General features: G+C 48.7%; 1 protein-coding gene across 1 annotated transcript in view; it reads left to right on the top strand.

Moving 5' to 3' along the window:
• The first annotated feature begins 7,065 nt into the window (after positions 1 to 7,065).
• LOC134413949 (serine/threonine-protein kinase pim-1-like) overlaps positions 7,066 to 15,936 on the top strand; it is a 55,290-nt gene continuing 46,419 nt past the window's right edge. The window contains exon 1 of the mRNA XM_063147964.1: positions 7,066 to 7,077. Coding sequence (XP_063004034.1) covers positions 7,066 to 7,077 — 12 coding nt within the window. The remainder of the gene's footprint in view (positions 7,078 to 15,936) is intronic.

The raw sequence follows: 15,936 nt of genomic DNA, 5'->3' as shown, positions 1-15,936 counted from the left end.
CCTTCCCCGGGGGGGAGGAAGGACAAGGACAGGATGGGATTTGCATCCGTGCCAGAGGGAAGGGGAAGGAGATCCCCCCAGTGCATCCCCAGCAGGACAAGGCTGGCAGCAGGGTTGTCCTGCAGCCGGGGGCCGTGCTGGGCTGGGAGAAGGAGCAGGAGAGAGGGGGAAAGGGGCACTGACTTCCTTCTTACCTGCCCTGGTATCCCAGGCCTCCTTTCCCTTACTTGCAGCCTCCCTCTCCATCTGGCCAAGGTTTGGGGAATGGGAAATCCTGTTTTGGGAAGAAAGCAAGGGGTGCACACATTGAACATTGTACTGGTTTGAAGGCAAACCTGGGGGAGAGTCGAAGTCAGAATTACACTTGGACACAACTTCTTCTGGCTGACTTATGGGAGAACTGATGAGGAAAATGGCTGTTATGAGTGTCCAGTGTAAAGAAAATATTTTGTTTTCCTTCCTTGAGAAGTGTGTTAAAATCACTGGAGGAAAGGGAGAAAATGTTACCAGCGAGACTGACAAGGTTCATTCACCCATGGTGAGGAACACAAGGCTGCTAAAAGTACGAAAAGAGGCCCATCTCAAGTAGCGAAATTCCAGATAGCTCCAGGCTGATCCCAGAGCCCCAAGGGTCACAGTCTGGGCTGCCCTCAGGGAATGCTGGCCTGGTATTGAGGGGCAGCATGGGAGCACCTGGATCTTGGGGCACCCATCTGCTTCCCATGTTTGGAGGTGTCTGAGGAGGGCTGGGATGATGCCAGGGACATCCTGCAATGACATCCCCCCTGTCCCACTCCGGGTGAGCTCAGTCCCAAACCTGACCCTGATCCTGGTCTCAGTCTCACCCCACGTTTAGACACAGTCACAGTTCTATATTTAATCACATCCCAGTTCCAAACTTGTCTAGCCCCAGACCAAATCCCAACCCCAGCCCTAAAGCCAATATAGCCTTAACCCCAATCCCAGCTCTAATCCAAATCACAGCCCCAACTCCAACCCCAGCCCCAATTCCAGCCCCTTCCTAATTCCTCAGTCCCAAACCAAATCCCAGGTTCGGCCCTTCTGGGGATTTGGGGGTGTCTCTGTCCCTCTGACGCCGATGATGTTTGGGTGGGGTCACACCAGGGCTGAGAGGGACAGAGACCCCCCCCAGCCTCCGCAGGTGTGAGAAGGTTGGAGAGCCCCCCCAGCCCCGAGCACCCTCAGCAGTGAGAGGGACACAGAGCCCCTGGTCCCCAGCCCTGCACAGGCATTGCCTGAGGCCAGAGGGATGGAGATCCCCGAGCATCCCCCAGGGTGAGGGGACAGAGACCCCTGGGCATCCCCTGGGCTGAGAGGGACAGAGACTACCCCAAGCACCCCCTGGCAAAGGGGTGAGAGGGAGGGAGAGACCCCCCAGGCATTCGCTGGGGTGAGAATGATGGAGACCCTCTGGGGAATGGCCTGGGGTGAATAGGGACAGGGCAACCCCCCCCAAACCCCTCCCAAGCATCCCCCAGGGCAAGAGGCACAGAGCATCCCCTGGGCACTGGACAAAATAAACTTGGTAGATATCAAACTTGACTCTGCAAAATACTTTGATGAATGTTTGATTTTCCCACAAGTTATTTGTGATGAAAATGCAAACAAATCCCTGACTTTAATAAACTGACAATCAAAACAATTTTATGGTAATTCCTAGTTCCATTGGTTCTGCACAGCTCCAGCTCAGCTGCTGGCACATTCTGATAAAAGAAAAGTGGAAATTTGGCCCAATACAGATTGTGAAAAGGGAAGGCTCTGTGTAGCTGTCACAAAAGTGACAGGGACAAAGAGAAAAATTATTCTTAGATTTGGCAAAGCCCCCCGTCTGTGTAAGAGAGTGACAGGGACAGAGACCTCCCCTGGAGGGGGCCAAGTGTGACATTGTCCCTTGTGTGTGTGGCCTTCCCTGGGTGGGGGTTTTACACCTGAGCCTGTTTGGGTAAGGGGGGGTGGTGTTCACCCCCTGAGCAGGGATTACCCCACTCTTTCAGGTTGCAATGCAAGATGTAACCAAATGCATGTTTTCAATCACCATCTCCATCAACTGCTATAAACAGGTGGGGCAGTGTTCTTTATCTCTTCCATGACTCACCTCTGATAACACCCTCCAGGAGAGATATCTTCTGTGAATGGGCCATTGAGTGTCACTGCAGGACTGATCAAATTCCATCATCCCATTGTGATATGCTCTGCCCCGAGGGAGGATCCAAGCATTCCTACCTGGATATATTCTGAGGCTTTGAACACCAGGAGCACCTTGCCTGCTAGATTGTAATTCTGGTTTGGACCCTCCCCCAGTTTGCCTTCAAACCAGTACAAAATTTAGTGTACTCATCCCTTGTTTTCCTCCCAAAACAGGATTACCCATCCCCAAACCTTCACAAGATGGAAGAGGAAGCTGCGAGGAAGATGAGGATGCCCCACGACACCCAGGCAGGTGAGGAGGAAGTCAGTCCCCCTTTTCCCCTCTCTCCTGCTCCATCTCCCAGCCCAGCATGGCCCCTGGCTGCAGGACAACCCTGCTGCCATCGCCATCCTGCCGGGGATGCACTGGGGGGATCTCCTTCCCCTTCCCTCTGGCACGGAGGCAAATTCCATCCTCTCCTTGTCCTTCCTCCCCCAGAAAAGCAGCTGAGGATGGACACAAGGGAGGATAAATCCGCATGGCAGAACCTCGTAAAAGAGGCTGTTTTGAGCGGCTCCATAGCACAGGAATGTGATGTGGAGGAAAAGCCTCAGAGATCTCACAGGAGGAGGGGCTCTAAACCCAGCCGAGGGGGCCCTGAGGAGGAAAGACCCACCTTGAGCCAGTAAGGTGGACAGAGCTTCAGCCAGACCTCAAAGCTGGTGTTCCATGAGCAGCTTCATGATGGGGAGAAGGCCTACAAGTGCTTGGAGTCTGGGAAGAGCTTCAGGCAGAGCAGCACCCTGATCAGCCATCAGTGCATCCACACTGGGCAGAGGCCCTACGAGTTTCCAGAGTATCAGAAGTGGTTTCAGACCAGCTCCCATCTCCTCCGCCACCAGCGAAATCACACAGAGGAGAGGCCCTTCTGCTGCCATGAGTGCGGGAAGGGCTCCAAGAAAAAATCCACCCTTATCACCCATCGGCACATCCATACTGGGGAGAGGCCCTACGAGTGCCCCACATCATGAGAAGAGCTTCTCCATGAGCTCGGACTTGACCAGACACCAATGGAGTCACCAGTAAGGGAAGTTCTGTGAGTGCTCCAACTGCAGGAAGAGCTTCATGCCCAGCTCCGGCTTCTTTCCCCATTGGAAGTCACACGTTGGGAAGAGCCCTGGTGATCCATGTTCCCTGTGATCCATACTGGGAAGACAGCTGTCCCTTATCCTGCCCCTCCTAATGAACTGATGGGGCAGTGAAAACATGAGGGTCTGCCCATGGCCCTATCATTACATCAATTCCCACCTCAGAACACTGCCAGGGGCAGGAAAGGGTCTCTCTCTCTCTCTTTCTCTCTCTCCTTCTTCCTGAGGAGAAGGGTGTCCTTTCCAGGCAGGGCAAATTGTGGCCAGGCAGACCCAGTGAGTTTTGTTTCAGTTTTCCCTGTAAACAGTTTTATTTATCCCTTCTGTTATCAATATTGTTTCTGTTCCATTTGTTCCTTATTTTGTTGCTGTTCCGAATAAATTGTTCTTATCCCAGCCCAGGATCTTTGCCTTTTGTGCTTTCCATGGGAGGCGGGAGGGCAGCGAGGGCAGCGCAGTTTCAGCGGGAGCAGGAAATTGAGGAATCCCATTCCTGAACCCCAGCAGTTGGAAACTGAGCATTCCAGCTGGTCCCAGCCCTAGTGGCCATGGCAACAGCCTTGGGAGCGGGTCCCTGGCTGGGGCTGTGGGAACCTCTTCCCTCTGGTGCCCAGGGACAGGAGTGGAGGGAACAGCTGCAGCTGAGTTGGGGCAGGCTCAGGCTGAATGTCAGGAAAAGATTTTTGTCCAGAGGCTGTTGGGCCCCTGCCCAGGCTCCCCAGAGAAAGGTCCCAGCTCCAGGGCTCTTGGGGCTCCAGCAGCATTTGGACAGCGCTGCCAGGCCCAGGCTGGCATTGTTGGGGTGTCCTGTGCAGGGCCAGCAGTTGGAACTGGAGAATCCTGATGGGTCCCTCCCAGCTCAGCCAATTCTGTGGTTCTGGGATCCCATGAGCCTGGGGATGGGAACTGTAAGTGGTTGCCATGGCAACGGACTCTGGCTGCAGGCCTGAGCTGGTGTCCATGGCAACCACCCCTGGCATGGGGTCTCCATGGAGCTGCCGAGGGACTGACCATAGCAACAGGGGGCTGGTGATGGTTGCCATGGAAACTGACCATAGCAACAGGGTCCTGGTGATGGTTGCCATGGAAACTGACCATAGCAACAGGGGGCAGATGATGGTTACCAGCGATATTGAAAATAGCAACAGGGAGCTGGTGATGGTTGCCATGGAAACAGACCATAACAGCAGGGGTCTGGTGATGGTTGTCTGCTAAGGATCAGATTTGTCACAGGCCCTCAGAGGGGTTCCATGGGCACTTTCCAAGACCCTCCAGGCTGTTCAAGAGCTGGAATATCACAGGCAGAGACAGGGGCTCCATGGAGACCTCCCAGGGCTTTCTGGGGATGGTAAAGAGCCCTGTGGTCAGAGGCAGTCACAGCCATTCCATGGTGACATCCCAGGGGGACTGTGGGCTGCAAAGGCACCGATCTGTCACAGGTACTCATGGGCGCTCCATGGTGAAATTCCAGGAGTCCCCAGGCTGCCAAAGAGCTGGGATGTCCCAGACACTCACAGGGGTTCATGTCATGGGCACAGGGGGAGCTTCAGGCAAGGTTTATTAGAGAAGCTCCTGCTGGGTCTCAAGGATCAGAAAGGATCCCAAATAGCCCCCACAGATCCCCAAATGTCACCATTCAATCAGAGATAACACAACCTCAGATCACAAGTCTAAGGTCTAAAAGCCACCCTTTTTCAATCCTCTTCTTTTATACCTTAGTTTGCTACAGGTGGACCTCACTGGTCATTTAATCAACACATTTCACATGATTGGCTAATTAAGGCAACACTCTTCATTAAACAACTTTAAGGAAAAAACATCCTATTATAAATATTTTCAAGGTGCCAGTTATTGATGTTTGTTTTATGTTGGGCCTTTCTGGGCGCTGTATGGATATGGGAAAACCTCCTGTAGCAGTTCTGTGCCAGGTAAAAGGAGATGCACAGGACTTTTTTGGTCTTCAGCTTCCTGTTTATTGTTATCTTCTCTAAAGTTTTGCATGCTGTGCCTACCAGGCTCAGCATGCTGGACAAACACCTCAAAGTGGCTCTAAAATGTACGGTTGCAAGGTCTTTTAAAGTTGTCTCACCCAATTAACTCTTAAAATGTACATTATTTCTACTTATCGACCAATAAGTCATCCCTTGATTGTCGACATAACCGCTGCGCTGTGCTTTCCTTGACCAACCACCCTCTGCCACCATCACTGCAGAAAATAGAGTAGATGAAGAAGAAGACAGGGACTACACCCAAATTCCTCCATTTTGCTTGTTATCTGCACCATACTAAAAATCCCAAAACCTAAATTTCTCACCCTAGTGACATAGTATACTATGCTCTGTTATCTATTTCACACTTTGGTAAATTCTAACCTGTCTCAAAGTCCTGGAAGTCCTCTCCATGCGTGAAGGTTAAAGGCAGTGTTTCTCTGGGGGTCAGGACCCCTCAGAGCAGACAGAGAAATATTCCCTGGGCCCTGGATTCCCACACATTTAACCTAAAATCCTTTAACTTTTAACATGTGAAGTTACCCAAAAATATTTCAGGTATATAGGATTAGAAGAAGAAAGAGAGAACAACAGAAAGACAGAAGATCCAGAGAAAGACACACACATAGGTACCAACTGCTGATGTTGCAGCATCAAAAACAGAGGAACCCCAGGAGAAGGCAGGATCCACACCCTGGGCTGCCCTTGCGCTCCAGCTTTAACGCCCTGGGCCTTCATGGCCCGCCCCGGGGGTAGGACTGCCAGTTGTTTGCCCAATCAGAGCCAGGGTAACACCAGCTGCTAGTGTGTGATTGATTAACAGCTTGGCCAATCAGAGCATGGTTAACATCACCCCCCCCCCAGCTGTGTGATGTACAGCTCTACCAGGCCAGGGCTGGGGGCAGGGCTCTGTCCCACCACAAACCAAGGCCTGACCTGGCCCTGGACCCGCACAGGCATTCCCAGCATCCCAAGGTGTCTTGGGACATCGATCTCATCCAGCCTCTGACAGCAACCACGGTGACACTACGGAACCTCATGGAGCTATGGGTCGGTTGTGACAACGTGGGTGCAAGGACACCATGGTGACACTACGGAACCTCATGGAACCAAGGGGCCATGGTGACACTGGTGCCTCATGGAATCAAGGAGACCAATGTGAAACTCAGGGGCCCCAAGGAACCAAAGGTCCATGGTGACCTTGTGCAGCCCAGAGTGTCACGGAGGAGCCACTGTAACACAGCAAAGGCACATGGAGCTGAGGTGCCATTGAGACACATCAGGGGGTTGTGGAACCATGAAGCCATTGTGACATTGCAAGACCTCATGGGAGCACAGGGCCATTGTGATACTGCAGAATCAAGGGGAACATTGTGACATTCCAGGGCCTCATGGAACCAAGGAGACCATTGGGACACTATGGGGTCCCTCAAAACCAAGGGAACATGGCACAGGTGTGGGTGGCTGGGTCTCCTGGGGATCACCTGACAGGTTCAGTTGACCTTGGCATGTTGAGGGCTGCTTCCCATATGCCCCTGGATTGGGGCTCTGGGCTTTCCTTCCTATGAGAGAGAACTGTCCTTCTCCAGGGACCCATGGCCAAAATCAGGATTCCTCCAGATTTCCTTGTATGCAAAGATTGTTTCCAGATACAGTCTGCCAGTGCAGTCTCACTTCCATGGCCACTGGAGCTGACGGGTCCAGCCGGCCGCTCCTGGAGTCACTGGTGGAGACTGTGAATCTCTCTAAGAGAACCCTGAGTAGTGGCTCCATCTGCGCCATGGTGATGCAGGCAAGAGCAGGACTGCAAAGGGCTGAGGCGAAGGAAGGAAGGAGTGGACACGCGTGTGGATGCCAAGGTGCTTTATTTGACCCAGGCAGGGCCAGTAACGGTGTCAGGGAAAAGCCGTTAGGGAGGCACTGATAAAGGGGAAAGGTGTATGGGGACACGACGGACCAATGAATGAAGCCCAGGGATGGAGCGAGGGAAACTCAGAACCAATAGGAAGGGCCCAAGGGAGGGAAAAGGCTCAGGGGACAAATCATATGTTATGTACGGGAAGATTGACATAGAAATTTCTAGAAAGGAAAGGGGGTTGGTATAATGATTGACAGATAACTGGTGGAAGGAACAAACCATTAGGAGGGAGAACATGGAGGGAACCGAGGGTCAAACGAAATTTTTAACTTATAAAAATAACCAACTTTACAATAAACCCAAATGAAACACACAATGCTACACCAGCTACATCTTTCAACTTAAGACATTTACAAAGGTTGCCATTTTAAGTACTGAGTTTTTGCTCTTTAGTTTTGTTTTTTTCTGCATGCTCTAGTGGCCCCCTTAAATACTACCTGAGAGACCTGACCCTCCTTCCAAAGATGATACCTCCTCTTTTTATTCTTAAGTTCCTCCAAAACCTTCTTGCCCATCCATGCTGGGCATTTACCTCATCGAGTCGTCTTTTGGCACACAGGGACAGTCTGTTCCTGTACCCTCAAATCTCTGTTTTGAAGCATGCCCACCCTTCCTGAACTCCTTTGTTTTTAAGAGCTGCTCCCCAAGGAACTCTCTGAATAAGTCTCCTGAATAGACCAAAGTCTGCCCTATGGAAGTCCAGTGTTATTGATGTTCATCCTGATTTCAAGAAATATTGAGAACTCTATAATTTCACTATCACTGTTCCCCAAGAGACATCCAACCACCACATCTCCCCCTAGACCATCTCTGCTTGCAAACAACAGATCTAACATAGTCCCTCCCCTGCTGGGCTTACCCATCAGCTGCGACAAAAATTTGTCCTCCAAACCCTCTAAAAATTTCCTGGACTGCCTTTTTTCAGCTGTATTGAGTTCCCAGCAGATGTCCAGCAAGTTGAAGTTGCCTTCAAGAACAAGGGCTGATGATACAGAAACATTCTATAGCTGTTTATAGAATGAGTTGTCCAGCTCTTCTTCCTGGTTGGGTGGACAATAACAGACTCCCAGTAGGATGTCAGCCCTCCCTCTAATTGTCACCCATAGGTATTCAACTTCATCATCATTAGTTTCACTGCCTATGGCGTCCAAAGCCCCCCTAATATAAAGGGCCACTCTTCTACCTCTTCTCCCTTTCTTGTCTCTCCTGAAGAGCTTGTAGCCATCCAGTGCAGCACTCCAGACCTGTGAGTCATCCCACCAGATTTCCCTGATGGCAATTACATCACAGCTCTGATGTTGGACCATGGCTTCCCAGCTCTTCTTGTTTGTTACTCATGCTGCCTGCACTGGTATACATCCACCCCAGCTGGGCTGCTGATTTCACCCCTAACTCAGGCTTACCACTCTTGGGCCTGCTTCCAGACAGCCCAGCCGCATCCCCTTTCCCCTTCAAACCTAGTTTAAAGTTCTTTCAAATTCTGCCAGTTCACGAGCTAAAAACCTTCTGTCCTTAACTGAGAGATGGAGCCCATCAGGTTCCAGCAGGCCAGGCACTATAAAAGTTGCCCCGTGATCAAAGAATGCAAAATTCTGTCCATGACACCAACACTTGAGCCACTGTGTTAGGTTGGAATTGGGTGTATGTATTCTATTCCTATCTGTGGAGCAGTTATCATCTCTTAATTGGGCAGTTTACATTATCTCTTCCACAACTAATCCTCCCACCAGGGCAATATCTTCTGTTAATGGGCCATTGAGTCTCATTGCATGACTGATAAAATTACATTATCCCACTGTGAGAAGAACCACCCAGAGTGAGGAGCCAAGCATTCCTGACTGGATATAATCTGAGATTTCAAACACCACAGTAACTCTTTTCCTACTGGATTCCCAGAGGACCAGCTTTCTTCTCCACTGGATTCCAAGAGGAAGATCAAGCCCATCTACACCACCACTGGACCTGCAGAGGAAGACTACACCCTTCTACAAGATCACTGCTCAAACAAAAGCACATCTGTCACTCCAGGAGCACTGCAGCCACAATTTAATGGAAGTGGTACCAACACCCTGACCAACAGGGTGTCAGGTCATATTTTGAACCCTGTCAGCAGGATTTTTTGTACTATTGCACTTCTATTTTTAATTTTCCTAGTTAAGAACTGTTATTCCAATTCTCATATCTTTGCATGAGAGCACCTAAATTTCAAAACTATAATAATTTGGAGGAGGTTTTTCTATTTTCCATTTCAAGGGAGGCTCCTGCCTTCCTTAGTGGACGCCTGTCTTTTCAAACTGACACAATGCCCTGGGAAACTTAGGCAGGTGAGGAGAAACTCAGTGCCGCTTTCCCCCTCTCTCCTGCTCCATCTCCCAGCTCAGCATGGCCCCTGGCTGCAGGACAACCCTGCTGCCAACGCCATCCTGCCGGAGATGCACTGGGGGGATCTCCTTCCCCTTCCCTCTGGCATGGAGACAAATCCCATCCACTCCTTGTCCTTCCTCCCCCAGGGATGGAGCTGAGGATGGAGACCAAGGAGGAAAAATCCCCACAGCAGAACCTCATGGAAGAGGCTGTTTTGAGCGGCTCCACAGTGCAGGAATCACACATGGAGGTAAATCCCTGGAGATCCCAGAGAAGCAGGGGCTCCAAAACCAGCCCAGGATGCTCTGAGAAGGAAAGACCCACTCTGAGCCAGGAAGATGGACAAAGCTTCAGCCAGAGGTCAGAGCTGGTGGCTCATGAGCAGCTTCTTGATGGGGAGAAGGCCCACAAGTGCTTGGAGTGTGGGAAGAGCTTCAGGCAGAGCAGCACCCTGATCCAGCACCAGATGATCCACACTGGGGAATGGGCTTGTTGTTGGAAAAGAAATGAAATTTAGCAAAATATTTAATTATAGTGAGTCGTGTGTGAACTGGTTTGTTAAAAAGTAGTTTTGTAGCCGTTGAAAGTGTGTGTTGGGTTTTGTGTGTTACCTAGCAGGTAGTCTTAGGGATTTAATAAATAATTAAACTAGTGCAGGAAAGTAAGAATGCTAACCTGTCTGGAGGCAGCATACAATGCTCTTAGAATAAGATAAGCAGAGGATTAATGATCTTGTTTGTGAACCAAGGAATGTATCATAAGGGGTCTGTAACCAGGCAAGGGGAACGGGGAACTGTTTCTTATAGACTAGGCAAGGGGAACGGGAAACTGTTTCTTGGAGACTTTGTTGTGAATCGCATGTATAAGAGGGAAGCATCCATACGTGAATTTGGGGGCTGGGATTTTGGGACGTGAGTCCCCCAGTTCCCCGGGCCCTTAATAAAGCACCCACAAAACTTATCCGAGTTTTGTGTCATCTATCAATCGGGCAACAGTTTTCTGGCAACCGCGGCAGGACTCCAAGGGCTGCTGGGGCGATTCGCGTCCCGATCCACTCCAAGCCGGCACCGAGCACTTCTCGGGGAGTAATCGGTCATGCCCGACCCCCCGCGCCTGTTGGAAAACTGCCAAGGTAAGCCCGAAGGTGCTTTATATTGGAAAAAGGTGATAATTGGATTTGGATTGGGTGGTTGGTAAAAAAAGCCTAGGCTCCGGCCATAAGACGTCTAAGGACGCAGGACCGGAACTCGCCTCGTATTTGTTTTAGGGAAGGACGGCGAGAAGGTATATTGGTTTAAGGTATATTGGTTTATTGGGATTAAGGGTGGAATTAAAGGTTGTAATATGATGTCTTTTAAAACTTTTAAAACCTTAGTGCAAGCCAATGGTAAAATACCTGGAAATACACCATTAGGTTGTATATTGAAACGGTGGAAAAGTGAGGGGTATTATCAAGAATTGGATAAAAGCAAAATGATAGATTATTGTAATCATTGGTGGCCTGAATATGAGATTGTGGAAGCGGGATGGCCGGTGAATGGTACACTGGAATTGGGGATAATGGAATCTTTGATGCAATTTTTAAGGAGAAATGAGAAATGGGATGAAATACCATATTTGGATTTGTTTTTCATTTTATATCGGAAAGAGGAATGGCAAAAGGAATGTGGTATCTTGGTTTTAGAAGTGAATGATGAAAGGGAGTGTGTGGGATGTAAAGAAAGAAAGGAGCGTAATTTGTATCCTTCAGTCGCGGAAGATTTGTCTTATTGTATAGCACCTCTGAGGGTTCCGGTTGCTCCTAATGTGCCCCCTGCTCCCCCTGCGGATATAGCTATAAAAACAGGATCTAGTGAGAGTGATAGTGATGGTGGTGATGGTGAAAAGAATGAGAGTGTTAAAAGAACTCCGTTAGCAGGGCGGACTCGCAAGGGAAGGAAGGGGCAGAAGGGGCCACAGTTAAGTGCGCCGTTGAGGGAAGCTGTGGGACCACAGGGAGAAAGGATACTTATAAAGGTGCCTTTCTCCCCCGGAGATTTGGTAATATGGAAGCAATCAGCGGGGAGTTATCGGGAGGATCCTGAAAGGGTGGCAAGGGTGGTTAAAATGGTAATAAACACTCAGGATCCAGACTGGAATGATTTACAGATATTATTAGATACTATAATGGATTCCACGAAAAAGGAAATGGTTATTAGAGCCACTAGAGAAAAGGCTGGAGGTAGCGTGGAAGGTATACAAGAACAGGGAGAAAGAAACTGCAAAAAGACAACAAGCTAGTATTCTGGCTGTAATGCAACAGACAGGGGCAGGAGGAAGACCCATTAGGGGTCGAGGTCGGGGAGGAGCTAATCGCGGACAAAGGGGGTTGGCAAGAGGTCGGGGAGGATTTGGGTTTGCACCTAACATGGGGAGGTTGGATCCAAACCAGTGTGCGTTTTGCCGACAATTGGGACACTGGAAAAATGAATGCCTGGTTAGAGGAGGTATGGGCATGGGAAACATGGGATTAAGGACAGTTCCAATGGGGAATGCTCCTGTGGGAGGATTCACGGGAGGACCAGAAGAAGTCGCTCAAGCACTAGTTTTGTTGGGAAACTATCAGAATCAAAGCTGACTAGAAAAAGATTTAAGGGTAGTTTTAGAAATAGATGGAAAGGATCAAGAATTTATGGTAGACACTGGAGCTACTTATTCTGTACTCAATAGACGATTGGGACCTTTGAGTGACACAACGGTACAGGTGGTGGGGGTAACAGGGAAGCTAGAGGAACAACCATTTTTACAACCTTTAAATCTTAGGTTTGGGGGGAAGGAATTAGATCACCAATTTTTGTATATGCCAAACTGCCCCACACCCCTTCTTGGCAGAGACCTGTTGTCCCGACTTAATGTGAAAATAATATTTGAAGGGGGAAGGGTGAAATTGGAAATACCTGAGGAACAAATAGCAGGCATTTTTGTGATCAAGGAAGTGGATGCCTCTCCTATTCCAGAAGAAATTGAGCAGGCTGTAGTACCCTGGATATGGGAGTCAGGGGTCCCCGGAAAATCTAAAGCTGTGCAGCCAGTAAAGGTGGAACTAAAGGAAGGGGCCCGACCAGTGAGGATAAAGCAATACCCCTTGAAGCTTGAGGCAAGGAGGGGAGTAGCCCCGTTAATTAAACAATTTTTGGTTCAAGGAATATTACAGGAATGTGAATTGGAGTATAATACTCCAATTTTTCCAGTAAAGAAACCTAATGGTAAGTACCGTTTGGGCTATTAATGAAATAGTGAAAGACATACATCCAGTTGTTGCTAATCCTTATACCTTGTTAACATCTGTATCGGAGGAGTTTAAATGGTTCTCAGTGATTGACCTTAAAGATGCCTTCTTTTGCATCCCACTGGCAATAGAGAGTAGGAAATATTTTGCCTTTGAGTGGGAGAGTCCTGATTTTGGGAGAAAGAAGCAGCTTATGTGGACGAGACTCCCACAGGGATTTAAATGCTCCCCTACTATTTTTGGAAACCAACTGGCCAAGGAGCTGGAGGAATGGAAGATAACCCAGGTAACAATATCCCCATCCTTGTATGTAGTCCTGCAGTATGTGGACGACATTTTTCTGGCTACTAAGGAAAGGGAAATGTGCGTGGAATTAACAATTAAATTACTCAACATGCTTGGCCAAGCAGGGTATCGGATTTCGAAGGAAAAAGCTCAATTGGTCAAAAATAGCGTTATTTACCTCGGTTGTGAGATCACACAAGGGCAGAGACGTTTGGGAGTAAACCGAATAGAGGCAATATGTACTATTCCTTTGCCTCGTAACAATCAGGAATTGAGATCTTTTCTAGGAATGGTGGGATGGTGTCAACTGTGGATCATGAATTTCGGTCTCCTAGCCAAGCCATTATATGAGGCCTTGAAGCAGCATCGGTTGGAGTGGACGACACAGCAAAAGAAGGCCTTCCAGGAATTGAAGCAGGCACTAAAGGAGGCCCCAGTCCTAGGACTCCCTGACGTGACCAAGGAATTCCAGTTATACATGAATGAGAGGCAAAAACTGGCATTGGGGGTCCTCACCCAGAAGGTGGGATCCTGGAAGAGGCCAGTGGGATACTTCTCTAAACAACTGGATTTGGTAAGTTCCGGGTGGGCCTCGTGTTTACGAGCCGTGGCGGCAACAATAATTCTTATTCAAGAGGCCCGGAAATTGACTTTGGGGGCAAAAATGAAAGTGTTTGTTCCCCATATGGTCATGGCCGTTTTGGAGCAAAAGGGGGGTCACTGGCTATCATCCAGTCGAATGTTGCAATACCAGGCTATCCTGAGAGAACAGGATGATATTGAAATAAGGACTACTAATCATGTTAATCCAGCAGAGTTTTTACGCAGTGACCAGGAAGCTGGGGGACTGGTGCATGATTGTGTAGAGGTAATTGAACAAGTATATGCCAGCAGACCCGACCTAAAGGATGAACCATTGGAAGAACCTGAATGGGAACTATACACTGATGGATCCAGTTTTGTCGAGAATGGGACTCGCTATGCCGGGTATGCAGTGGTAACATTGGATCAGGTAATAGAGGCAATGGCTTTGTTACCTGGAACTTCGGCCCAGAAGGCAGAGGTGATTGGACTCACCAGAGCCCTGTATTTGAGCAAGGACAAAAGGGTTAATATCTGGACAGATTCTAAATATGCCTTTGGTGTGGTTCATGTACATGGGGCGTTATGGAAGGAAAGGGGGCTTTTGAATTCACAGGGAACCAACATCAAGCACCGGGAAGAAGTGCTACAGCTACTGGATGCGGTACACAGTCCCAAAGCAGTTGCAGTAATGCATGTTAGAGGACATCAGACTGCGGAAGGAGACGTTTACAGAGGAAATCGATTTGCTGATGTTACAGCACGGCAAGTGGCACGGGAAGTATGGACTCAAATGGCATTGGTACCGGTAAGAACAAATCCGGCTACCCCATACTTGAATCAGGAGCCCAAATATTCAATAGAAGATGGAAAACTAATAAACTTCCTAGGGGCACAGAAGAATCAACTTGGGTGGTACGTTACACCAATGGGACAAATAGTGGTACCTACCCACATAATGAAATTTATTTTGGAATCTGAACATAATAAATGTCATTGGGGGGCAGAAGTATTGGTAAAATTTTTGAAGAATGAGATAATCTCTAATCAGATGTTAACAATGGCAAAAAGAGTTAATGCAATGTGCCCGGTATGTTTGAAAAATAATCCAGTAGTTAGGAGACAAATACAAATGGGAAAGTTGCAAGTCGGGCCACAACCAGGAGATTACTGGCAAGTTGATTTTTCTGAACTGCCTAGGGCACAGGGATACAGATACTTGTTAGTGTACGTATGTACATTCTAAGGGTGGCCGGAAGCTTTTCCATGTAGAACTAATCAGGCTAAGGAGATGGTAAAAACCTTGCTAAAAGAAATAATACCAAGATTTAGAGTACCTTTAGGATTGTCATCAGATAGGGGTCCACATTTTATAGCCGGGATAGTGCAGGAATTAGCACGAATGTTAGATATAACCTGGAATTTGCATACCCCCTGGAGACCTCAGTCTAGTGGGCAGGTGGAAAGGATGAATCAAATCCTGAAAGGACAAATCAAAAAGATTTGCCAGGAAGCTAAACTGCACTGGCCTCAAGCTTTGCCTTTGGCCCTACTCAGGATTCAAATTAAACCAAGGGAAAAAGTAGGCATAAGTCCATATGAGATATTATATGGCAAACCATATCATGCAACTGTATTAAAAGGGGAGGTACATGTGAGTGGGGACCAGGCGATTGCAGAGTATGTTATGTCACTTAATAAGATCTTGAGTTCTTTAAGAAATACGTTACAGTGGAATAGACCGCTCACGCTGGAGAATTCTGTCCACGACATCCAGCCTGGGGACCAGGTGTACGTCAAGAAGTGGATCACGGATCCGCTACAGGAATCATGGAGCGGACCCCACCAGGTGATGATGACGACCTACATGGTGGTGAAGGTCCAGGGGATGGATGCTTGGATCCATTACACCAGGGTAAAGAAGGCACCGTTCCAGTGGGAAACCCAGATAGTGTCTCCAACCCGGATGATCTTCCGCGCAAAGCCGCCTTCTTAATTATATTACTGCTAGTGATCATGAGACTATTACCTGTTCAAGGGTCTACTCTTGTACAGGTTGAAGAAACAAAGGTTACAGTCATGGAAGGGATGGATGTCCAATTAACTTGTGTTATCTTTGACAGCCAGAAAGTTGAGGCCGGTGAAGTTATTGCAATATGGCAACGGGGGGCTGAAAGAAGCCGAGGCAAGATAGGAGTCGGTTGGGATCAGGATAAACAACAAGGAAACACGGT

This window comes from Melospiza melodia, unplaced genomic scaffold (assembly GCF_035770615.1).
Source record: "Melospiza melodia melodia isolate bMelMel2 unplaced genomic scaffold, bMelMel2.pri scaffold_62, whole genome shotgun sequence".
NCBI classification, from domain to species: domain Eukaryota; kingdom Metazoa; phylum Chordata; class Aves; order Passeriformes; family Passerellidae; genus Melospiza; species Melospiza melodia.
Note: the sequence above shows the minus strand (reverse complement) of the source record. Positions and strands in the feature narration are given on the sequence as shown.